The 27222-nt window shown below is 39.3% G+C and overlaps 1 protein-coding gene across 1 annotated transcript in view; it reads right to left on the bottom strand.

Annotated features, from left to right (window-relative positions):
* Window positions 1-27222, bottom strand: part of LOC127631087 (plexin A3-like) — a 195497-nt gene that overhangs the window by 83388 nt on the left and 84887 nt on the right. The window contains exons 5-8 of the mRNA XM_052109062.1: window positions 22628-22728; window positions 3610-3733; window positions 2842-2998; window positions 15-114 (exon numbers count right to left, since the gene is read on the bottom strand). Of these exons, the coding sequence (XP_051965022.1) occupies window positions 15-114; window positions 2842-2998; window positions 3610-3733; window positions 22628-22728 (482 nt within the window). The remainder of the gene's footprint in view (window positions 1-14; window positions 115-2841; window positions 2999-3609; window positions 3734-22627; window positions 22729-27222) is intronic.

Genomic DNA, 27222 nt, shown 5'->3' with positions numbered 1-27222 from the left:
ACCGTCACACTTACGATTGCAAGATGCTGCAGTTGTAGAAGATGAAATCAGTGGTGATGAATTTGAGGCCCGTCTCTTTGGACTTCAGAGAGAGCTTCACAACCCGTTTATCGCCTGTGAAAGAAGCGAAAGAGACAGTAATGAAGAGAAAGAGAGTGAAAATGCATGAGAAATTAGGTTAGTTTGAACCCATCTTTTGCTGATGTTCTAATGCAGGCAGAGCAGTGATTGTAGTCCTCTCTGCACATATACTCGGTAATGTTCATTTTTTTAAATATATTTGATTGCAAGAGCATTTATCCACTTCTTCCATCTGTGAGTGAAATGCACTTACGTTTCAAACTCGGCAACCATTTTGTGTTCAATAATGACTACATCTCTGCCCATCAAATTATACTTGAGGCCTCACTTCACTATAATTGACATAATATTTCCATTTGGACATGCAATAATTGTTATTAATGGGAATACCAGGCTTCCGTAGTCTAAAAGTTACCATTAGTGGATTTGTATTCTTAAAGCACCTTAAAAAGAGGAAAATAAAAGCCATATAAAGTAGTTCCCAAAGCTTTAGGAGCTCAGAAGAAGATTTATGTAATTATCAGTGATCGCAATGGAAGAAAGACCAGAATGAAATGGATGGGAAAAATTAAATAATAATAATAACAATAATAAAATCGTATTTATATAGCACAAATTGTTCCGAAGTAGCTTTAGAAAAAAAAAAGTGCATTAGCAGACATTAGTCAAAGTAGACGACATACGTATTTAATTTAACGGAAATGAAAATGAGGCTATAAGTGACGGTAGTGCAGTCTGTTTGATTTGTTCAACTGACAAAAAGTTAAAAAAATATGTTTCCAAATATTTCATTTGGACAAAGTCTCCAGAAAAAATGGTGTAAATTAGATGTGACTAGGGCTAGGCAATAAAGCTTACAAATTTAAAATTTATTTTGACAAAGTTGAAAATATATGTCTTAATATTCATGTGTTCGCTCTGAAATGGCTAAAACATCGATTTTGTTTTTCAATATGAATAACCATTTCAACCAAATAGCCATTGAGGACATGCAGATCAAAGGCCTTTTGAGAGTTTGTTTACATTATAATTTATTGTAAGTGATAAATGGTCTACACCGGACATGAGCATCGGATCAAAGGTAATAGAACCTACTATAATCAATGATGCTGTCTACACTGGAAGCATCTGTTGTGGTGCGTCTGTGCGTCGACAGTAAATGGGTTTCCCGTTCCATTTTGTTCTGCACTACTGCCAGCAACACAAATAAATGGTTTACAACGTTTGTCAATGCATCCAGTGTAGACAGCATTAACGGACGTGCCCGGTGTAGACAGGGCGTTAGAGTTTGAAGTAACGAGCAGTCCGCTGGCCCGTTTGAACATTCCATCAATGTAAAGTGCAGTCAGGTCATAATTACAAGTTGCAAACATGGAATTCCATGAAAGCTCCGACTTGACAGTCGTGACATCATGTAAATATAGTAGCGGCCTGAACAGTTAAAGGTAGTGAACATATTTCTGTTTTTATATGCTATTTTATTATGCCATCGTTTCCTGTAGAGTTTTTTTTTATTCTATTTTTTGCACTTTTGTTGTCTGATATGAGGTGAATTAATGCATTAATGTAATGATAACCATGTTGTTGTCATCAACAACAAAGCAATTATTGGTGTTATGAGTGTCATCATAGAAACATCTTCTGAGGTCCCAGGACATCAGCAGCTCCAAGCAGAACCTTCGAGTTGCTTCTTGTAATTACAGTAATTCTGACATGATGTGAACGCACCAAAAGTCCATGACATTTTTCAGATTGTTGATCTTCTGCTTTCCAAAAACCGTTAATCGGATCAGTTAAAAGGATACAAACTATTCCAGAACAGTCTGAAGTTCTGTACCAGGTTTTGTGGATGCAACTTGAAAGTTCTAGGAGTAGTTAGTAGAAAGTTTGGCTTTGGTTTAGTGATTTTGAAAAAAAAGCTTTAAACCAACTTTGTAGAGTTACAGTATGTTGGCTTCGTCAACCCAACATAATAATGTGATATATCCCCCAACAGTAAACATGATACGGCATTTTGGATATTACAGTACGGAATACCGTACAAACTCAATGTCTGTCACTCACAGCCTCGTTTTTTGTTGTCAAATTGTGGCTTCTCATATAACTAGGCCTAAAAGCAACAGTAGCACAGAAAAGTCATTAAAATTGAAAAGGCTAGATTTAACAGAAACACCGGGAGGAACCCAAACTCTGCAGGGGAACCCATCCTAGCCTTAAATTATTTATAATATTAGCAATTTGACATTACAGTGATTAAAGAATTCATTAGTGTTGGCAATTAGCAGTCAACCAAGGGAGATAATAACATAATAGATAGTTCACAGAAAACCGAAAAGTTTGTCATTGTTTCACTTACTCTCACATGGTTTCAAACCTGCTTGACTTCCTTTATTTCCATGAAACACAAAAGTTAGGCAGTATGTCAACCTCAGTCACCATTCACTTTCATTAAGTGGTAAAGAGCAGCACCCATATTCTTAAAAACTTCTCATGTTCCATGGAAGACAGTAAGTCATAATATTTGAAACAACATTAGGGTGATTAAATGATGACAGAGTTTTCATTTATGTGTAAACTATTCCTTTAAGATAGTAATAATAATAATAATAATAATACTGTAAGCAATTATATCATAACCCACTTTTCAATATCTAATATAATCTCAGTTCGTAAGTCCCGCACTACATTATTTCCAGCAGAATATTCAGTTTCAGTCCGAAATGTGTTTAAATGATTATCCTTAATGCCTTTGTCTCTTACCATATCCCTGGGTGACAGACGGGACGTCCCGTAGAGATGGAGACATACAGAGAATTTGTCCTTTTGCCAACACTTCACCTGGACTCTCTGTGAGCTCTTCAAACACACACGTTACTCCCGCAGAGAGGTTCGGAACATTGGCTACCTTCACACTTAACTGGAGCAGAAGACACACACACACACTCCTGTGAGACATGCTAAGTCATGTGACCAGTCTTCAGCTACACTTACAAATGTATGAATGTCATTTATTTACATACTGTGTATATGTATATATATATATATATATATATATATATATATATATATATATACATACATATATACACATACATACATATAGACACGCACATAAACACAGTACTGTGCAAATGTTTTAGGCACTAGTACATCTGCTAGGACACCTGTGTAACCTTAAAGGGAAATGAATTCATGCATTCACTGAAAATCACCTTGAAACCAGCTCGTTAGAGGTCATTACAAAAATGGCACAGAAAAGTTATGTTAGTTCTGAGAAAAGCTTTTGCAGCATTTGTTTGCCGATGCCACTTAGTTTGATATTTTGTTATCGGATGCAATGACGTTCATACATTTGTAAGTTTTTGCCTTTTTTGGGGCCACTGTATATTAATTTAATGAAAGCATTAATAACGCAGTGAAAGCAATACTCCTAAAGGACTGTGAAATAAAAATGCATTACAAAATATGGTTACGCCACTTCACCAGAACAATTTTATGCTTCTGGAGCACCATATCAAATTCAATCACCTGTGTCGAGGCGGAGGTCACGGACATGTTATCAGGATTGACAGTGATATCAACACACTGTTTCAGCTCCGTACTGAAGTGCAGTGGCTCCGTCCACTTCTCGCAAGCTTCCTTTCTGGAGCACCTACAAATAAACAAGCAAATGGATGAGTAAACAAACATTCAGGCCACCACAATAGCTAGCAGTTGGCGATGGTTGCTTGATAAGAGGTGTACGGCAAGAGCAGCGGTCCATCTGAACAGGATGTCAATTTTTTCTGATCACTCGAGCCAATGTTTATAAAATATTCAAAATATGGATACTGATTATCTCCCAAAATGTGGAGGGAACAGGTATAGAAATATCTAAAAGTAAGGGACAAAAGCCCCCCACCCTTCATATATACTTCAGTCCTTTAGTTTTCGAGTGCGAAGGCCCGATTTCCTCACAAGTACATCTGCATGAAAAACACACAGATATGAATACATTCATAAAACTGGCATGTTCATTAGATGTGTGAAGTGGAGTTAAAAGACGCCAGTGTTTGTGTTCGACTGTGAAAGAGTCAGTTTGACTAGAGAGTGTCGCTAATGTACACAAGAACTTTACTCGGTCATAACGCGACCCTCGGTTGAACCAGATCATCCATCATAACACACTTACAACCTTTGCGCTACCACAGTCGTGACACGCAGCATTAAAATATGCATTCTCTGTGATCTCCACCTAAATTGGAATCATATTTTTCAGCTGCAGTGCAGTATGCGGCTAATGCTGATTACTGGTAGATGAAATAAGTGAAAGGTTCAGTATAAGCTGATGATGCATAGCGAGGTGTCGTAAATTAAATGTGCTTTAATTTTGAGGCTGCTCCAGAGAAAAGCTAATGAAAAATGCACACAGAGGAGAGATCTAAAAGCGCACCAAATCCAGCCGCATGGATTACTTTAAGACCCTTACACCGCAAAATCAGATATGTGCTGGAAAGCAAAAATATTTGCCAAAAGCTCAGGTACTTAATTTATCATGATGTCAAAGATTGCATTATTTTCCATCAGTGACAGCAAAAGGCCACATTTTTACCTCCAGCGTGCCTGTCTGTCTGTTAAATGAAGAAAGTGCAGTGGATATGGGTGATGCCATTATTCACCAGCTATGCACACAGCAGTAATGATTTGTTTTCCCTCGATTATGCCCATATGTATAAGGGGAAAAAACTGGAGTGGTCTTAATTAAAAGAGACAGAAAGAGACAGGATTGTTTTGTTCTTAAACCTAGTGAGCCATTTACAGAGGTAGCTTTCTAAGGCATCATATGCTCTTGCTCTACGAGGCTCTATGATGCTGCCTTAGGCACTGTTCGGACCGAGCATTCTTGCATTAAAAAATCTAGATGCAGCACAGCAAATGGAACAGAACACAGGTTGTTTTTTTTATTTATGGGACATGGCAGGTCAAAAAATCCAATGCTCCTTAGGGAGACGTGATGCAACGGTCAAAGGTGTCCGTCAAGTGTATGTTTACATAGAAAACAACTGAATAACAGCACGGACAGACTAAAACTCTAACCCTTAGAAGGCAACTCTCTAGGGCAACATTTGGAATAGCATACTACCATACTAATTATTACTATTGCAATGGTATATAATATGTACAGTATATGCATAATTTCAGTATGCTCAGAATACACAAATGTGTCAAAATGTGCAGAATACAACAAAGATGACAGCGTGGATTATTGTATCCCATTATGCAATGCACTCAGTGATGTTTCATGTCTAGTGTGATAAATGAACGATTAAAAAATAAATAAATAATTAAATCTCCTTCTTGACTCTGTATTTGATCGGACTGCCAAAGGGCAAGACAATTTACACAAAATTGGATTAAATTGCAAATTACACATTTTTATTTCCAAGATGATAACATGGCCACCATATAAATACAAGGTGGCCATGTGTCAACAATGTAGCATGCAAATTTTTGAAAAACGTATTGTGGAATAATGCTTACTGTTTTATTCATTTTATAATTACTTGTTTTTTAAATGGAAGATGGGCTGGTTTGAGTATTTCTGTAGCTGCTGATCTCCTGGGATTTTCACACACAATAGTCTAACATCCAGTGAGCGGCAGTTCTGTTGACGGAAATGCCTTGTTGATGAGAGAGAGATCAACAGAAAATGGCCAGACTGTTCGAACGGACAAAGTCTACTGTAACTCAGATAACCGCTCTGTACAATTGTGGTGAGGAGGAATATCAAATCGGAATGCTATTCTGAGATGCAGGTTGGCACCAGGGGGACCTACACAATATTAGGCGTGTGGTTTTAATGTTGTGGCTGACTGGTGTATCTTTCTGGTGAGCTTGAACTAATGCGATTTATGATACTTTTGCAACACTTATTCCAGATAAGGTGGCCTTAAGCAGCAACAAAGACACAAATTCCCAGGTGGCAACTATATTACAATGCTGTGTGACCTGCCAATGAAAACCAATTGGAATGTTATCTTTAAGGATACTTGTACACTAAGCCGAATCTGGGATAGGGACTCAACGAGGGCTGTAAAACGACTATGACAGGAAGCATAGAGTTGTGAAACAATGTTAGCGGTCGTTTAGTAGATGCTTTTATCCAAAGTACACATTGCTGGGTCAAACTCCCTGGAGAAACTTGGGGTTAAGTGCTTTGCTCATGACTTGCTCCTTGCGGAAATCAACCAAACAACCTTCCTGATATCAAACTGTGAGCTTTAAAAGGAATTAAAAAAAATTATTCACCACAAAAAATTATTTAGTCAACATCATGTCAGTCAAAACCTGCATTCAAAATGTCACTTTTTGTGTTCCACTCAAGAAAATAAGTTATACGGGTTCTGAACACCTTTGAAGGTGAGTAAATAATGACAGAATTTTCATATTTGGGGTGAACTACAATATTCCTTTAACCTTCACCCCCCTTCAGTTTTTTACATTTCTATGACCCTACTCCTACTGTCTCTCCAACTGAACTAGTTTGAGGGCCGGTTGTGCAACTGAATCTGTTTGAACTGACTCATTTCTCCCCAGCTGAGATCTCCACACTCAAAGTCCAAGCTTAGCTATTCCAATTTCAAAGAAATCTATTACGCCTCCATATTCGATGTCCTTCTTATAAGGATAATTCCTGGGCTGGTTTCCACTGGTCTCCCATCTCCCCATTCCAGTCTGAGTAATATTGCTTTATTACTTTTCAGGTCACATTGAACCTTGAGTAAATGATGAAGTAGGGCAGAGAAAGGATGAAAACCTTGAAAAACTTCAGTGCCCTTTCATGATGGAGAACTCGATAGTGGCGGTCAGAAATGACAGGGCGAATAGATTGTTAAGATTGAGTGAGGGGCGATGGAAGGAATGAGAGAAATCGATGGCGTGCATCAACTGATATCCGTAAAGGACTAAGTGCTCTAAGAGTCTGGGTCAGTTGTGTCTTTGACTTTGATTAGTGAGAGAAACAACGGGAGAACCGTTCACTTGTTTCAGTGAAGACTTATTGACAAGTGGACTGTTTTTCTAGGTGCCTTTCAGTAAGTCTGCTTGGTACATGACCTTTACGGCTTGTCAGACATCATCGGCAACCTAAAAATAATTTTTATTTATTTTTTAGAAACATTTAGAACCAGAGTCAGACCAACTCAAGTGATGACACTTTCTACACAGGTAGCATAACTGAGGGACCATTAAGGCCAAACGCGATCTTGAGCTAAAAGAAAAACTAGATGCAACGCAAAAAGTAAAACAGAATGCAGGCGTCCCGTTTACATTGTAAACAGCTCATATTAAGTTGATCTTCTTTTTAACCTGACTTGACGTCTAAAAGAAAATTTGCTGCTTCGGCGCAAGACGTTGAAAAAACAGAAAGACGCAGTGCAATGCTCAAGAACATGCGTCTTGCACATGTATATAGAAAAAATATAGAAAAATGGTGCAGATGGACGCATATATATGTTCAGTGTGAATGGCTACGATGTCTGTGGTTCCATCTTTCAGAAACACTTTGAACCAGAGTAAAAAGATGTGTAGTGATGACACTTTCTACCCAGTTATACCATATGGGCCATTCAGACATACATGTTATGGTGCTAAAAAATGTAAGATGCAGCACAAAAGGGGGCATGTGTAGCACAGCGAGTGTTGACGCTGACTAACACCCCTGGAGTCACGAGTTCGAATCCAGGGTGTGCTGAGTGACTCCAGCCAGGTCTTCTAAGCAACCAAATTGGTCCGTTGCTAGGGAGGGTAGAGTCGCATGGGTTAACCTCCTTGTTACCCCATGAAATGCGTTCTTGCACCAAAAAAGAAAATTAGACACAATGCAACGAACAGAACCAAACACACAACGCTTGAACGTTTAAGAATTTTTAAAAGCTGACATGCACAAAAGTTTGAAAAACAGTGCAGATGGACGTAAAAACATGTTCGGAGCAAATGGCCCTGAGCATTGCAAAGACCTCTGGAAAGCATCACAATCTATTTTAAGTGCCATGTTTGTGTAATACGTTTGCTGAATATCGTTCTAGCATTGGACAGGGTGCATTTTAGCGACATCGCATAAGACAAAACGCTTGAGCAATTACAGTACATCTTCGTATGGCTTCAGAAGACGTGGATGTAGCACACAACTGGTATAGACAACATTTATAATGCTTTTGTGGTACTTTTTTGGGGCACAGCAGCCCCTGGTCCACATTAACGTTTTATTGTACAGAAGATAGCAGATGAGACATTCTGATGAATATCTCCTTTTGTGTTTTACGGAAGAAAAAAAGTAAAACAGGTTTGGAACGATATTAGGGTTACTATTTTTGGGTTGCCCATAAAGCTTTTGACGTTTGACGTGTAGGAGAAATTTCGGACCTGGTAGAGGGTTGAGCAAGAGTACGAACGTCCGTTTGCCTGAACGTATCGCCAGGTTTCGTTACACACATGTAACCTCATGTTTTTGAAGCCATTCACTTCATTCTCCTCATTTTTGTTTGCCGGTGTTTCCTCTCATCAAGGAAAGGCACAGGGTGCAGTTGCCATGAGAGAAAGCTTTCACAAAGAACCCTTGCCAAATGCATATTCGTTTTTTTGGCTATGGGGGGGGCTCTGACCTGCATCTCTTTCTACTCCTTGCTGTCTTTGCTTTGTGTTCAATTCTCTGAGGGCTCTTTAGCCTCTAACCAATGACATGGCCAAGCCAGAGAGAGAGAGAGAGAGAGAGAGAGAGAGCAGAAGGGGGAAAACAACATAAAAAAAAAACAGTGTACCCCTGGAAATGATTTGTGTCCATGGCAACGAGAGGAAGCTGTAAGATGGATTTGCAGTGTAGTTCAAATCAGCCCCATTCGGTGGAGTTTGTACTGTATTACCGTTCGTGTGGAGAGGCTCTCATGGATTCGGGAAAATTAGTAATACTCTGTCTGGTAAAAAAGGACTGTGGTTAAAAGCTTTTGCAGCGCTATTATTGTTGGTAAAAGGGCTACTGTTCGTCTAGACATGTTTCCTTGCCTGATGCGATGGATCTGTCATGGGTTTAGTTGGGTTTCTATGTTTATTAAGGGCAGACTCAAGTATGCAGGTCTCTACAGAGGCTGTTAGCAGCTCTCTCGAGTCTCCTTCAGTGTTCATTAATGTTCTATTCATGGTACAGACTCTTTATGACCACATATCCACTGGCTCATCTTACTGACTGACATAGATGCTCTCACATAGGAACCAAGATGCTTCCGGCTACTTCCACCACAACTAGGTACAATTACTAGGTATTTTGCCTTGCTTTATGGCAAAAATATCAAAACATCCTTAAAAGGAATATGCCAGGTTAAATATAATTTAAGCTCAATTGACAGTTTTTGTGGCATAATGTTGATTAATACAAACATATATTTCAACTTGTACATCCTTTTCTCTATAAAAAAGCACTATACAGTGAGGCACTTGCAGTGGAAGTGAATGGGGTCAATTTTTGGAGAGTATAAAAGGCATCAATGTGAAGCTTATCATTTTATAGAAGCACTCCAAGCAAGAATTGCTTCTTAAGTAAAGGTGTCTTGTTTCAAGTATGTTTGGACATTTTTACTGGAAAACAAGACAAAAATACCCAACATGTTTTAGCATCCGTCTGCACTGTTTCTCAATAGTTTTCCAATGTAAACATGCGATCGTCTCTCTCAGAAGCTTAATGTTTTATTTGATGCTATCTTTCTTTAAAACGAGCTAATACATTTTCGAATGCAATGACTTTGCTACGTTTACTCCTCTCATCCACACTAGAATGCCGCTTTTATCCACATAGTTTTAGAAACGCTCTCCATTACTACGGAGGCCCAAAACTGCTAAAATAATAAATAAATAAATGTAATAATAAAAAAATAAATAAAGGAATAAAATGTCTTGATAAAACAAATATCATTTGTTTTTAATTTAATTTATTCCTGAATTTATTATTGTATGACTTTATTCCTTTATTATTTTCTATATTTATTTTTAACTTTATTTTTATTCTTTTTTTTTTATTTATTTATTTTGCATATGTTTTTTATTTATGTGTTAATTTATTTTTATATTCATTTATTCCCACATATATTTATTTCCATATTTATATATTCCCATATAGATTTATTTATTTATACATGTATTTATTTTTAATTTTCTGTGAGCAACATGGAAATGAGGGAGGCGGTCCTTGCGTAGCGCCAGTGCATCATTCGTTAAGAGCTCAATAGTACTTATCGGAAGCAAATAAGATGGACATCCCACCTTAGCACCCCCTGACTCGCACATATTTAGAATATGCAGGGAAACATTTTGCAGAGAGTTTAACAATCCAGGATGTCATTTGATGTGTGGTTATCGACTTAATTCGCAAGTTGCGCAACTATCTAGATATATGTGAAGAGTCAGCTAAAGATTTTTTTATTGCAGAACTTATATATACATACATACATAAATGATCAGGGAAATGAAGCATGGTTGTATCTTTTACAATGAACAATCATAACAACAGAAAACAATATTATGGATTTGTGGACATCAAAATATGAAGTTATATACACAGAAAAAAAGAAAAGAATAAGGTTAAATCATATCATTTATGAAACTTGATCATTTTGTGGTTTTATTGATAACAGCTCCCATTTAATTTGTGATTGTAGTATAACCAATACATCTTGGATTGACTTAAGCTCTTATGTTTTTAGCCCCACAAATAGCTTTAGTTTACACAATATGGCTATGACCTAAAGTCACATCAAAACAAGTCAAGAGTAATCGAGCACATGTTTCAATCTACAATAAACCAATGGTAAGCAGAACAACAAATTAAAGAATAAAAAAAGTTTTAAAGAATAAAAATAAAAAGAGAAAATAATAAAGGAAAAATGTCACACAAAAATAAATTCTGGAATAACTTTCATTAAAAACTAATATTTGTTTTATCAAGACATTTATTCCTTTATATATTTTCTTATTATTAATTGTATTTATTTATGTATTTATTTATTATTTTTGCAGGTTTTGTCCTCCATATATTACCGCTTATTTTGGAAAACGATGACGATAGGAACATTTTTTAAATTAAGATTTCAAAAGACAGAATTTTCATTTTTGGGTGACCTATCCCTTCAGTTCTCATAATTATATCAGCAGACATGAGTTTGCAACAAAGGAAGGGTCTGGAAACAAATCCCCCATTCATTTTGTGATAAAAAGATTTTATGACGATAAGGGTCAGCCTGAAATATAACCTGAACATCTGCTCAACACAGACGGCAAACAGCTTTTATATCATAGTGAAAACAAGAGGCAAAGAACGGAGTCATTGTAAAGGGAGAAATTTAGATATGTTGCCCGTCCAAACATTAATTACAGTATACTGCGATGGGTACTGTCAGTCAACAAAAGAGGAAGATAACCACTGAACAAAACCATGGGGTGTGCCAGTCATTATGTGTACAGATAAAAGACGACAGATCCACAGGACAGCCACTTCAGAGGCTATTAGGATTTATGAAGCTGCAACAACGAACACAAAGATGTTAAGAGCAGTTGTTCTAGTAATTATAAAGCTTATGTTGAGATGGGAGTGGCAGGCAGATTTTGATAGCTCTTCAATTTTGCTGTCAATAAAGCGTGAGAAAGACAATTAAACTGATCCTAATGAGACAATCTGATAGCATACCTTTTTTTTGTCCTACTCTTCTACTTTCATAAGAACGACAATATAGTGCAAGCTAGATTTGTACAGTGGTGCCTGCCCATGCAAAATTTGCCAACACTATGCTAGGGTGTTGTGGGTGGTAGCCAGGGCATTTCTATGCATTTGCTGTGGTGTTCTGAATGGTTCCTATGTGGTTGCTAGAGTGCTCTTGGTGGTTGCCAGGTCACTGCTAGGTGGTTGCTAGGGTGTTTTGTGTGGTTGCTATTGAGCTACAAACAGGTTGCTAAGGCGTCTCCGTTGTTTTTTAGCATGTTGCTATGTGGTTTTTATGATGTTCTGGTTAGTTGCTTGGGCTCTGCAAGGTGCTTTGAAGTGGTTGCACACAAGCCCAATTCAGGCGTAGTGGTCTAAGCACATAACTGGTAATCAGAAGGGTACTGGTTCGATCCCCACACCCACCACCATTGTGTCCTTGAGCAAGGCACTTAACTCCAGGTTGCTCCGGGGGGATTGTCCCTGTAATGAGTGCACTGTAAGTCGCTTTGGATAAAAAGTGTCTGCTAAATGCATAAATGTAAATGTAAAAGAGCCCAACCTGAAATCTCTGATATTCTGGTCCTTATGGCTTGGTTTCCTCCTTCAATGTAAGTTTGGCATTTTGCACTCCATTTCAAACATTCCCTCTATAAAAAACAGTGCAGCAAAACCAAATCTGTGGACGTGGCCCATATCCAATTTCATATCTCTCACAAGAATTTCTACCTGATCAATCTGCCTGTAATTGGTAACTACCGAGTGAGGCAAAAGTACTCACAATATATATATATATATACCTTTATCTCTTTCAAACCAGAAACCGCTTTTGAACTCCAAATTTTCAAATTGTTTGGAAGAAATTATGCTGCTTCAAATAGGATTTAATCAAGCATTTTAGAAGAACCCAAGGACTTGCATTGAAGGAAGGACTCAAAATATGTCTCTATTACTTTTGGTCTTAGTTAGGGTGAGGGATTTGAACAAAACCCTAATGCTAAGTATTAAAATTCAACCGTAACTTGTCCAGTGCAGTTTGTGCTATGGACATGAAAAATAACTCAAATTGTGCAGCTTATTGGAAGCTCTGATACACTCACACCAACGTCATTCTTCCTTCTTCGCTCAGAGCTAAAAAGAATGTTGAAATAGTTGAGCAAAGGTATAATGTCAACAGACTAAAACTTTAACCAGTGTGTCATTGAAAGTACTAACAATTGCATGTCTCATTCTATGAATAGAATACAGAATAGAATAAATCAGTAAAATAAGTTGTTTTAGGGTCAATGTCGTGGCACTCATTTTTTTTGTCCAGATCTATAAAAGATTTAAAAATACATAAATTCAGTTCATACAAAACAATGACTTGAATACACCTCTTCTATGATGAACATGTTTTTAGTTTCTTAATTCAAAGTAATTTAAATTATATTTTTCTGGGGCTTGACATCAGAAATGTCATGTGGTGTAACTATCCAGAGGTAGTGGGAGGGGGGATAAAGGCTATAGAAATGTTGGTATGAGTACTGCTTAAGAAGAATTTAATTATTATTTCTTCAAAAATAAGCTGTGTTTTTTTTTTTTTTAAATATCAGTAATATTTGAAAAATGTGTGTCGACCAAATCAAAGTCTTGTGACGTAACCAACATGTAGGATGTCATTTAAATTTTTTAGTAAAACAGAGAGGACCCCTTTAGACCCTCATGACTGGGTGTGAAGTTTATCCAATAGAATGACAGATATTTTATATTTTTATGAAAAGGCACATTTTGTTCAGGACATGTGGTGTAACTCTGAGAAAATGTCTTTATATTCATGAATAATTATTTTTTATAATATATAAAATAATTATTTTAACAGTTTCTTTTATTAATTAATAATTCAATAGTGAAGTTGTGCATTGATGATTTAAAGGTACAAGGAAGGAATTTTAATACCCATTTCTTTCCAGTTACACCACATTTATTTATTTATTTTGTAGAAAATGCAATAAACATGTTACAAAAAAATACATTTTCTACAATTATGATGTGCATGTTTTAAACTAGATTTGAAAGTTTTCTCATTTTTATCACCTCGAACAACCTTATTTGTCAATGACACTTTAACCAATTGGTGGTGATGTAAAGTAATATAAATTATAATGTGTAATTTATCATGTTTACATTCTGCATTCATAGCACTGATGCTAATACTAAGACGCTTTACATGGCCATAATACAGTATGCACCAGCACCCAAGTTTTTTGTATTTTATCGACAAATCAAATAAATAAATAATAGCACCAAATCGGAAACTCTGTCGAAGTTTTCCAGAAAGTACACATTGGCAAGCATTTTTTTTTATTATATCAACAAATAATAACTTTTTGGCTAGATTTTGTCCTAAATGACGGCACGCCCATTCTTTTTTCGATTCCACTAGAAGTATATTGGTGCCTTGAGAAGGGATGTGCTGTTACTTTTCTGAGCGTTCAGATTTAACATTTTATCCTGGTGGATAAAGTCCCATTGACTTCCATTGAAGGAGTGACCTGAGCCATATCTAGAGACCAGAATACCATAGAGGACATGGGGGTGTGAATCTTTTGACTGGTAGGGCTAGTAAATACCCACCTTGCAACCACCAAGTGACACCCTGGAAACAACTTGCAACGCCCCTGCACTGTGGCAAGCAATTACCACTCACATATTCTTCACAATATTCAAAAATCTAGATGACTGAATACTAGCAATACAACATCCGTACAAAGATGAGCCACCTATTCCACTGAAACCCATTCAATGCGAAAGGCCACAGTAATTACCTTTGAAACCCTCTATTAAATTCTCTAATGAAGCAACAGTCCTAATAACCAACAAACCTCTCTTTAGAGTCTGTGTACGGGTGGCATTATTATGTTACATGCAAGATTTCAAAGATAGCTCAATTATTTAGGATAGAAACCTTGTTCCTCTGACCTACCGTCTGTCTAATGCTAATCATGTGGATGATGCCATTTACGAGTTATAAGGCAATATTTTACTTTATTTTATTAAAAGGTCACGTTTTGTATCGTTAAGCACTGGGAGTTAAACAACCACCATGTAATACGAAGCATGAGTTAATATACTGAAATACTCCCAAGTTTACTTTAATAAAATAGACTAGACAGCCCTGGGCAAGAGAGACACTAGTGTGCCAGTGCGTCCCAAGGTCGTCTTTTCACTGTCAAAGTAAACAGTTTCTATCGACTGCAAAGTCAAAGCAGTCTGAGCAGCACAAAAGCCATGATGTAGACAGCAAGCGGCCTGACCGCGTGTCACTGATAATGTTTTGTCATACTCCTACATTCAAACTGATAGTCAAATTTTTTTCGTTCATGCATTTGTCATCCGAGCATAAATATAGAAAGCCCGGCAGGTTGACAAGCTATAAGTGACATGGTTAAGGTCAAGGGTCATGTACCTTCCTGAGGTGGCGCATTTAGAAAAGGCAAGATCCCGAGGTGTCCGCAAGCCTCGTTACTCTGGAAGCTTGTGCTCGACAAACACGTTGGTCATTAAATCCATTGTATTGCTTGATCTGCTGCTAATTGCGGTGTGCAGCGGCTGTCACAAGGACATGTAAAGTCTGGGGATATGCCATTAATATGCAAACAAATGTCATTTTCTAATGGTGCGGTGAAGGCTTGCACTAATTATTCCATCAATTCCAGATTTAAATCTTAATTAAAAATCTTTATCTTGGTGAAGGTATGGCTATGGAGGAAAATAGATCAGATGGGACTTTTATTTGTTTTTATTTTATAATTTTTTTTTTCAGATTTTTTTTTACAATGTCTTCACAGCAGTCCAGCTGCCTTATCATTCACCTCCCGATAATTCTATCCATGTCTATACACCACTTTCAATCTGTTCAGAAAAGCCAAGACTGCTGGCTCTGATTCCAATTTGTGTATATATATAATTCTGAATAGATATGTATAAATCTGAATACATACGTTGAATGTATAGTTGCAAATCTGAATATATAATTACACATTTAAATGTATATACAAATATACAATAATTATAAAAAATATTATAAATCTGTATTTATAGTTACAGATCCAAATATATAGTTATAAATCCTGAATATATTGTTATAAGTCTAATTGTATAATTGTAAATCCAAAAATATAGGTGTAAATCCGGATATATATTTGTAAATATGAATAAATACAGTTAATAAACTAATTACAGTATTATTATTTGTTTCTCCCCAGTTTGGAATGCCCAATTCCCAATGTGCTCTAAGTAGTTGTGGTGGCACAGTGACTCGCCTCAATCCGGGAGGCAGAGGACGAATCTCAGCTGCCTCCGTGTCGGAGACTGCCAATCCACGCATCTTATTATGTGGCTTGTGGAGTGCCACTCACCACGCGCCCCACCGAGAGCGAACCACATTATAGCGACCACCAGGAGGTTACCCCATGTAACCTACATATATATATATATATATATATAAATCCGAACATATAGTTGCAAATCTGAATCTATAGTAGTAAAAAAAAAGATTATACAGTTCAAAATTCGGAATAGTTGTAAATCTGAATATATAGTTAGAAATCGAAATAAATAGTTATAAACCCTCTATATTACCTCAAATTTAAGTATACTGTACAGTTATAAATCCATATAGACAGTTTATATAGTAAATATAGAAAAATATCCAAAAATATACATTTCAATCAAAATAAATGTTTATTTACAAATATAAAATTGTAAATCTGAATACACTTTCCCAAATTTTCCTATTAGATGGTTAACTTTACTTAAAGCTGCATGTTACTCCTGAAGTTTAAACCCTTGGTTGATTGACAGATGAGTTGGCGGTTCTTCACTGTTGTGTGGGATGCATCAGGCAATTAACATTTCCACTACAAATTTTATGTGGTCACAAGCGTTTCTAACTCCCCCCGAATGTGGTTTGAGTATTCGGATCTCAAACATTTTAGGACCCCATTAACACCTGTAATTAGCACTGACCACCAGTGATCGGATCAACCAAAACTGATAGAAATACCAGGTATAAATGGGGTCATATTTTGACAAATTCCATTTGGTGCAGTAGAAATTGCCTCTACAACTTAAAAAATGTTTTTGTATAGAGTCCATGTAGGGGCAAAATATTTTTAAATTGATTTAGTTTGATTGTACTGTGCACTTGGTGCCGTAAAATTTCCATTTAATTCTATCAGTTGGATCCAATTTGTGTTAACGGAAAGAAAAATAAAGCCACATGGTCTCGCTCGCTAGAAGAAAATGTACAGCTTTCACAGATGAAAAAAAGACACGTCAATGTGTTCCGTTTGTGTCTATGCTTCCAGGGGTTCAACGATGATCTGTACCTCAAGTCCTCACCACCCCTGTCTTGAATGGTCCGCACACACTTATGTCAAAACCTTTTCCAGCAAACACTCTATAAATGAAGGAGCATGTTCTGCATTCACACATGTTCATCCTCCTTCAGCTCTGACTGAATGCAGCCCACTCTGACAGGAGTTCTACCAGTTCATGCATTACAGGAGGGGGTCAAGAGCTCGGATGACAGGGGGATAGGCAACGTGGTGTGGCAGTAAGCCAGCAATACCCAGACACTTCCTGTTTCCTCTGACGGCAGTCACCAGCCCCTGTGACCAGCTGCTGCCTGGGGAGCGACCGGAAGAAAGAGAAGGGAACCGAACATGTGGGGAGGGCTGACACCTGCCAAGTCCAGCATGAGTTAGATGAAATGGCAGCCACCAGCAACACAGTGGTCCATTTGGCTGCCTGGGCTCTAAAATTCTCTGAGTGAATTCCGAGATGGTTTTCACTGAGACCACATACAGAATTAATAATAATAAAAAAGCTGAAAGCGCATAGATTTTTATACATTTACACCTCTCATCCATGCTGGAACATCGTTTTCCTCCACTGAAAACATCTAGGTTACTGTTGTAACCTCCGTTCCCTGATGGAGGGAACGAGACATTGTGTCGAAGAAGCGACACTAGGGGTCTCTCGAGAGCCTCGTGCATCTCTAAACTTGAGAAAAGGCCAATGAGAAATTGGCAGACAGAAATTGCATACGGGTATAAAGGGAGGGAAATGCGTCTGTTCATTCAGGATTTTGCCTGAGGAGCCGACAATGAGGTTCGGCCGTAACAGTGGCTCGGTTCAGCGACATGGCCGGGAAGACACAATGTCTCCTTCCCTTACAACAGTAACCTAGACATTCCTTGTCTGTCGGTTACTTCAACGTTTTGTCGAATAAGCAACACAAGGGGTCCAATTTTAATCACGCCATGCACTGAACCATGTACGTGCGCTGATGACACAGGTGCGGGCAGGCAGTTGTGCGCCAAAACAACAGGCTTGTCAGACTGTATGTACCCTTCCCAATGCCCCATAAGATCGTCATAACCTTCTGGTTCCCTACACCCCGATATGGGGGGAACAATGCGATGTGCCAAGCATGGGAGCAAGCCGCGCCAGCTGAGCCTTTTCTATCTCTATGTGTCTCGCATAGAGATAAAGCGGCTGGGGCCATCTTAAAGCTATCACATGCATCAGGGAAGGTGTTCTTTTCCAATTCCTATTCTTTCAGGGGGGAAAGACCCTGCGGAGACCACACCTGCCCAGGCTGGGGGAGGTAAAGAGTGGTGGAATACATCACATGGGATTTTATGTTGCATGTGGAGAGTGGCACGGTGGTTGATCCTACCTCATTGGGAGGGAGGAGTTGCTACAAACACGGCGACCGGGGGGGTAGTGAGGACTGCCCATGGGAGTCCTCACTGGAGTCCGCAAGGGGACTGTACAACGGAAAATACACACAGGGGGACAAGTCCACATGGGGGCCCGACCTGTGTAGCACCTATTCCAGCACAGAGTCATTTGGACTGGAATTCCTCCAGTCATTTGGACTGGAATTCCTGGAATTCACAGACCAGAGGGCTAGGGAGGAGTCATCCAGAGAGCAGAGTTAGTGGGATCTCCTGGGATAAGAGCACACGATATTAATTCAGTGGAAAGAGAGGGCGCTAGATGCAAGTGGTACACCTGGTCAGTTGTCGCCTCGGACCTGATAAAACACGGGATGAAACCGACTCAACCCTGAGATTGTAAAATCTCATGAAGGTATTGGGTGTTGCCCAGCCTGCTGCTTTGCTTATGTCTGCTAAGGAGGTGCCTTTGGCCAGTGCCTACGAGGATGCCACACTTCTCGTCGAGTGTGCTCGAACCCGCAAGGGGGTGGGCACGGCCTGGATGTGATAGGCCAATGCTATGGCGTCAACCACCCAGTGGGAAAGCCTCTGTTTGGAGACAGCGTTCCCTTTCCGCTGTCCACCAAAGCAGACAAAAAAGCTGCTCAGAATGTCTAAAGCTCTGTCTGTGGTCCAAAAAGATATGCAAAGCACGTACCAGACACAGCAACAAAGGGGCTGGGTCTGCCTCCTCCTGGGGCAGCGCTTGCAGTTTCACTACCTGGTCTCTGAAGGGAGTGTAGGAACCTTGGGCACGTAAGCCTGGTCGCGGTCTTAGGGTGACGAGTGTGTCTGCCATACCGAAATCCAGGCAGGTGTCGCTGACAGAGAACGGTTGCAGGTCCCTGACCCTCTAGATGGAGGTGAGTGCGATCAGGAGGGCCATCTTCTGGGAGAGGGTTCAACTGATTTTAGCGGCTCGAAGGGGGGTCTCTGAAGGCCCGAGAGGACCAATGAGAGATCCCAGGAGGGGAACAGGCTTGGCCAGGAAGGGTTCAACCTCCGGGCGCCTCTAAGGAACCTGATAACCAAGTCGTGCTTACCCAAAGTCTTGCCGTCTACTGTGTCGTGGTGGGCTGCAATAGCGGCAACATACACCTTCAAGGTGGAGGGGCACAGCCTCCCCTCCAACATCTCCCGCAGAAATGAGAGCACTGACCCCACTGCACACCTCTGTGGGTCTTCAGACCGGGAAGAACAACAATTTGCGAATAAGCGCCACTTCAGGGCGTAAAGTTGCCTGGTAGAGGGAGGTCTGGCTTGGTTGATCGTATCTACGACAGCAGGTAGTAGGCCAGCTAGATCTTCCGCATCCCGTCCGTGGAGGTTCCAGAGGTCGTGGCGCGGATGCCAGAAGGTGCCCCGTCCCTGAGAGAGAAGGTCCTTCCTCAGGGGAATTTGCCAGGGAGGGGCTGTCGCAAGGAGCACGAGATCCGAGAACCAAGTCCGGGAGGGTCAGAAGGGGCCACCAGAATTACTTGTTCCTTGTCCTCCCTGACCTTGCATAACACCTGTGCAAGAAGGCTCACTGGGGGAAATGTGTACTTGTGCAGCCCCCTGGGCCAGCTATAGGCGAATAGGTCTACCTGTGCCTTGCTGAACCGTTTCCAAATCAGCTGGACCGACTGGGGGTGGAGCCTCCACTCTCCGCTGGGCGTACCCTGTCGCGATAGCGACTTGAGTTGCTGCTGGCTCCGAAGGGGGAGACGGCGGGCAATTTGTGACATGTGACGGGAGGGTACGCCGCCTCAGCGATTTATGTACGCTACCGTCGCGGTGAAGTCTGATCGGATCAAGACAAACAGAGGTATGTCCAGGGTTTGAAAGTCTGGGGGCAGGCGGGGGTAAACACACGGTGCGTGCCGCAGCACCATGCCCATCTCGGGACTAGAGTCTGGAGCCAGTGCTGAAGTGGTCTCATATGCATCAACCAGGGGGACGCCATATGCCCCAGGAGCTTCTGGAAATGTTTTAGATTGACCGCCGTGCCTGGCCTGAACAAGGGAAGGCATTCCAGCACTGAATGCATGCGCTCGTTGGTGAGGAACGCTATCATTGAGACGGAGTCTAACTCCATGCCCAGAAAAGAGATTCCTCATCTTGTTCAGCGAGCTTGCTCTTTTCCCAGTTGACCTGAAGCCCTAAGCGGGTGAGGTGCCTGAGCACCTGGTCCCTGTGGATGCACAGTAACTCTCGGGAGTGGGCCAGGATGAGCCAGTCGTCGAGGTAGTGGAGTATGCAAACGCCTGCTTCCCGAAGTGGGGCAAGGGCTGCCTCTGCGACCTTCGTAAAGACGTGAGGGGACAGGGACATGCCGAAGGGATGTCATTTCTCATTGGCCTTTTCTCAAGTTCAGAGATGCACGAGGCTCTAAAGAGAGACCCCTAGTGTCGCTTCTTCGACACTCTCCATATACACATACTTGGGGCAGTATTATTATGTTAACAAAAACTAAAAAGAAAAACTATATGAAAACATTTCTATTTAAAAATATTTAAAATTATTGGAGAAAAAAAACTGAACTAAACTAAAATAATTTTTCATAACTCCAAATATAACCTAAATAAAACTAATATGACCTTGTTTTTTTATACACAGGGTGAATATGGACAAAGTGGGACACTTTTGGAATTAACAAAAACTAAGCTAAATTGAAATGAAAAATGTAATATAAAATAGAAATAAAAACTAAACAAATCCCAAAACATATTAACCCTGACTTGGGAAAATAATGACTTTAGGAAACTGAAAATGTAGGCTTTAAATGTGGCCTGAAACTCTGAAACTCCTGGCCCACACAACTCCACATGACAAAGTGTGGAGTTGTGTGGGCAAGACACTGAACCCCAAGTTGCTCCCAACTGCAGGCTAGCACCTTGCATGGCTGCACTGCAATCATTGATGTGTGTGTGTGTGTGTGTGTGTGTGTGTGTGTGTGTGTGTGTGTGTGTGTGTGTGTGTGTGTGTGTGTGTGTGTGTGTGTGTGTGTGTGAGAATGAGACTCAGTGTAAAGCACTTTGAATATTGCCAAGGTTAAAAAGGCGCTATATGTGCAGACCATTTACATTAATACCACTAGCCTAATATTGTGTAGGTCCCTGTATTGCCGCCAAGCCAGCCCATTTGGCACCAACAATCATCCATGCGATTATCTAATCAGCAAAACATGTGGTAGCAGGGCAGTGCATAAAATCATGCAGATACGGGTCAGGAGCTTCAGTTAATGTTCACATCAACCATCAGAATGGAGAAAAATGTGATCTCAGTGATTTTGACTGTGGGATGATTGTTGGTGCCAGACGAGCTGGTTTGAGTATTTCTGTAACTGCTGATCTCCTGGGAATTTCTCAAACAACAGTCTCTAGAATTTACTCCGAATGGTGCCAAAAACAAAAACATCCAGTGAGGGGATGTTCTGCAGATGGATACGCCTTGTTGATGAGAGAGGTCAACAGAGAATGGTCAAACTGGTTTGAACGGACAAAGTCTACAGTAACTCAGATAACCGCTCTGTACAATTGTGGTGAGAATATTATCATATCAGAATGCTATTCTGAGATGCGGGTTGGCGCTGTTTGGTGGCATGAGGGGGACCTACACAATATTAGGCAGGTGATTTTAATGTTGTGGCTGATCGGTGTGTATAATATATATATATATATATATATATATATATATATATATATATATATGCGTGTAAATGCACATTAATCACATTCTATATTCAAGCATCAACCATAAACAACTGGAAGGCATCATCAATCAACGTAGTCATTCATTGAAAATTGGTGTCTTATCATATTGGTGACATTTTATGAAAACTTTAGTTCATTCTTAACACCCCTTAACCACAGTAATGCATGTTAAAATACTTTCAAAATCTGTTTCAACAACCCGTAGCAGATAGGAGTGTTCATCAATGTTCAAGTTGTTAATGACTTATTAATAAGTTATTATAAATGGAAACAAACATATTCTTTGTATGCTCATCCATGTACTTTAATGCACAGTCTCTTAAGTTTCAGTCTATGTAAAAGCAATGCTATTGGCTTACTTGTTATGCAGGACACACCAGCCGCAGTGAGGGTCTCCAGAGCCCAGGCATGTGTTACAGGCCGTGTACTGAGAGCAGCTCTCCACGGCAAGACGGCTCACCTGGAACACATTACACGCATTCAAAAACCTCATTTAACATTTTCACACACAAACATGATGTCTCCACTAGTGACATAAATAAAAGTAATTAAAAACAACAACAACTTCTAAATACTTAAGGTGATGCTTTTTATGGGCGGATGCTTTTTAAATGTCCTTACTACCAGACAGACATCACTGAAATAGGTGTCCTGGGAAATCACACTTGTGTCAGTGATAGCGCTAGGTTTTGTAAACACCAGAAATAAGAGTTAAAGGAATGGCAATCAGAAAACTTGGCCAATCAGAGACACTCTCTGTCTGTCAATTGTATTCAAGTATTCCACATTGCTGACTTTGGATTGGCTGGCATTTCTATTCTCTAAATGCACCTTTTATGAAGTACTTTATGAAATCCCTATGGGGAAAAACAATTAATGGGAACAAATTTTGGGAAAAATTGGGCAGGCACTATTGGATTCAAATAATCCTCAACGGGCCAATCAGCATCACAGAACCATAGGACACATTAGTTACAGAAGCTAATCTCGACACATGCCTTCGCTCAATCTTCTCGTCATACATCTGAACTACACATGCACGGGATTCAGCAGCAAACAAATTCAGCTGTGTTTGTAAACACTTTCAAACATTCAAGCCTTACCATAAAGAACGATACAGGCCTTAAAACAGAGCCGGATTCCCAGGCGAATTCCCGGATGCAGCTGAATGCCAGAGCTCCAGCAAAGTCAACTCATGCGGTAAGAAAATCTTACAAAACAGTGCAGGAGAGACTCATAAAAGAACGACATTTCCAGGGGACAGTAATATTATAATGGCTGAAGATGTGACGACTCGCATGGGAGAAACACCACCATTGCCAAACAGGATGGCGTAATATGCATCAATGCCCAAAAATATGAGCTTATATAAATTATGCTTGAGAGTCGGAGAGAGTGGGTGGTCTAGGACAGAAATAACACGAATATATTAAATCTAAAAGAGCAGTTTGTCGATCAAAGTTGGTGTGGGTTGTCACAGTTCCGATGATTGGCTCACTTAAGGCGCAAAACCTAAAAGTAGTTGTTTTTGAAAAAAATGCCTTTGCTACACAAGTTCTAAAAATGCTCATTCTGTGGAGTTGTAATCGCCTTTGAACGCTGGCAAGATTAGAGTTTAGAGTGAGAAAAAAACAAGAGCTGGGGGAAAAAAACACCCCCAACCAAAAGGGACACAGCTCAGCCTTTCAAGTGCAGAATAGCTGATAGCTCTTCAACACAGTGTGTGTGTGTGTGTGTGTGTGTGTGTGTGTGTGTGTGTGTGTCAGTCTGGTTGGGTCAACTCATATAATTTATTCTGCCACATAGCAATGCATAACGCACTGTTTTATAATGCAGTCCAGACATCTGATTGCACCTAAATGAACAAGAAATAGAATCCATTTACTTTTATAACTGTGTGTACTCAACATTATGCCACAAAATGCTGTTGATTGAGCTAAACATGTATTGAACCCAGAATATTCCTTTAAATGCATTCCCAATGCTAAACGTCATTGTGGTTAAAGGGAGAGTTCACCCAAAAATCATTTACTCACCCACATGCCATCCCAGATGTGTATGGCTTTCTTTGTTCAAGCGGAACACAAACAAAGATTTTTAGAAGAATATCTCAGCTCTGTAGGACCATACAATGCAAGTGAAAGGTGACCAGAACTTTGAAGCTCCAAAAAGCACATAAAGGCAGCATAAAGGTAATCCACAAGACTCCAGTGGTAAAATCCATATCTTCAGTAGTGATATGATAGGTGTGGGTGAAAAACAGATCCAAAGTGCTTTTATACCGTTTTACTCTAAATCTCCACTTTCACTTTCACATCTGAAAGTCAAATGTGATGCCTGTTTAGTTTCACTTTCACATCTGAAAGTTAAAGTAGAGATTTAGATTTTAAACAAAAGACTTAAATATTGATCTGATTCTCACCTGCACTTATTTTATCACTTCTGAAGATATGGATTTAAACACTGGAGACTTATGGATTCATGTCATGTTCCTTTATGTGATTTATGGAGTTACAAAGGTCTGATCAGCATTCACTTGCATTGGTTGGACCTACAGTGTTGGGATATTTTTCTAAAAATCTTCATTTGAGATCTGAAGAATAAACAAAGTCTTACACATCTGGGATGGCATGAGGGTGAGTAAACGATGAGAGATTTTTCATTTTTGGGTGAACTATCCCTTTAAACATTACAACTAGAGCCAGGACAACATATGGAAATGCACATCTGAAATGCACATACTGAATAGAAGGAAACACACACATTGGAGTCCACTGGATCTTCTCTTATTGGTTAGCATATAATCATACATGAAAATGATTTCGGTGCGTGCTCAGTAGATGCAGTCAGAAGAGCCGCAGTTTGGACTGTCAGTGTTTGATGGATGACCACAACGTTAGATAAATGAAAGGTTTCATTTCTCGTTCTCTCTCAGTCTCCAAAGAAATGGCTGCATTACCGATACGATTCGCAGAGCAGGCAGGTAAATAATGACACCGCTCTGAAAACTTGGCATTCACAGACCTTTTACTGACACACATCTGAGTGCGCGGAGTGGCAGCGGGCCATTTTGTGAGCAAATACGCTCTCACCTATCTGTGCACCTGCTCGAAATGAAATATTCAAATCCAGTGACTCCAGCGGCCAGTGTAGACTATGAATTATTGACTCTCGGCCATTCATTCACATTTCATGTTTCATAAAGTGTAGAGGGCGGTGTGATACTACAGACAGACCTCACAACGATTCTGATTTGGGGAGAAATGCTCCGCATGAAACGAGTTAATCAGTGACCACCCTTATTACCAGAGCTGAAAGGAAGGAACAAGCGTCTTCTCCGTGTGTATCATATAATTAAATGAACATTAGATGAAACAGGGATAAACATATAGATGGTGTTTTTACATTTCAAAGCCCAAGGAGAAAAAAAAATGGGAACAGGTCAGTGTCCACACTGCATTCTAAAAACATTGTGATCTAAAAGCAAATGTGTCGTGATGCAAAAAGGACAGCAAACAAAGTGGCGCTTACTTGTGCAACAATTATTGCATAATAAAACGAGGGTTTAAAAGTCAACATGATATCAAAATGTAACACCCATTTCTGCTGTTCAATGAATCATCAGTGCATGTTGTTCCAAATAAATAAAATGTTTAATAATCTTTCATCAAAATGTAAAATCTTGCTCTGCCGCTGAAACAACATTCATTTTCCGCTGACTTCAAAGAAGGCGCCTAGTCTATTGAATCATGTTTTACTGGCAACCCTCATAAACATTAGTTAACTACATCCGCAAACATGAACTAACAATGAACAATATTTTTTACAGCACTTATTAATCTTAGTTTATGTTGATTTCAATATAATATTTTTTAAACACGAGTTGATGCATTATGAACTAACAATGAACAATTGTCTTTTCCTAAATAGCCATTAACAACGAATAATACGTAACACTTTACAATAATGCTCCATTTGTTAACATCATTTAATGCATTAGGTATCATGAACTAACTAGGGCTGTCGAGTTAAAAAATTAACGCATTTAATCGCATGCTTGTAGTACCACCTGTATACTCCAGAGGGCAGTAAGTCAAATTTCAGCTGTGTGATCAACACAAAGTTTATACAGTGACGAAAACAACACAGATATGCGTTACTAAGGGTTCAAATGCGAACTATGGGATCTCAATATGTGTTTAAAGATTGAGTATTAAACTATATTTAACTTGACACAGTGACCTAAACATTTTACTTTTATGACGCAACACACCCGAGACGCGACACAAGCATGTCTGACACAGGTCGGACGGTGTTTACCTCATACATATTTAATTACCAACGAGGTTAAGGAGATGTCCTTTAAACTGTTACACCGTTTTTACCCAGTCAATCTTTATTTAAGAAACATGCTCCCTGAAATAGATGCACTTTGCTCCTTCTGTAATGCTGTAGATGAATCTGCCCCTCACCTTTTTTGGGAATGTGCCCACGCAGTAGTATTTGAGATTTTTTTTTTTATATATTATTTAAATACTCTTTGTACCTCCAACAACTCCAAAGCATTGAAAACCATTTCACTATGTAATGAATATAATGTCTTGGCATTATTGTAAAATATATCTGTAGTATTGTGTACTATGTGGCTTGTTTCTAAAAAAAAAAAAAAAAAAAATCTGATGCAGGTGTAAATTGACGGGCTCTTAAACAAGCCCTCATAATAAATCTCAAACTGATTGATAAATTCACTTGTGAAATGGATTGCTGTGAACTGTTGCCAATGATTGACTTATGATCAATAATATGGTAGTAAACAACACATTGTATTCTAAAGCCACTTTTTGTATTGTCTTATTAATGATTAACTCTTCTGCCACAAGAATGTAATGCATTATAATTATCTGAATATATATATATATATAATTTTAAAATATTTAAAGATAACTATGTATAA

The sequence above is a fragment of the Xyrauchen texanus genome, chromosome 37 (genome assembly GCF_025860055.1).
Source record: "Xyrauchen texanus isolate HMW12.3.18 chromosome 37, RBS_HiC_50CHRs, whole genome shotgun sequence".
NCBI classification, from domain to species: Eukaryota; Metazoa; Chordata; class Actinopteri; order Cypriniformes; family Catostomidae; genus Xyrauchen; species Xyrauchen texanus.
This window is presented reverse-complemented; position numbering and strand designations above follow the sequence as displayed.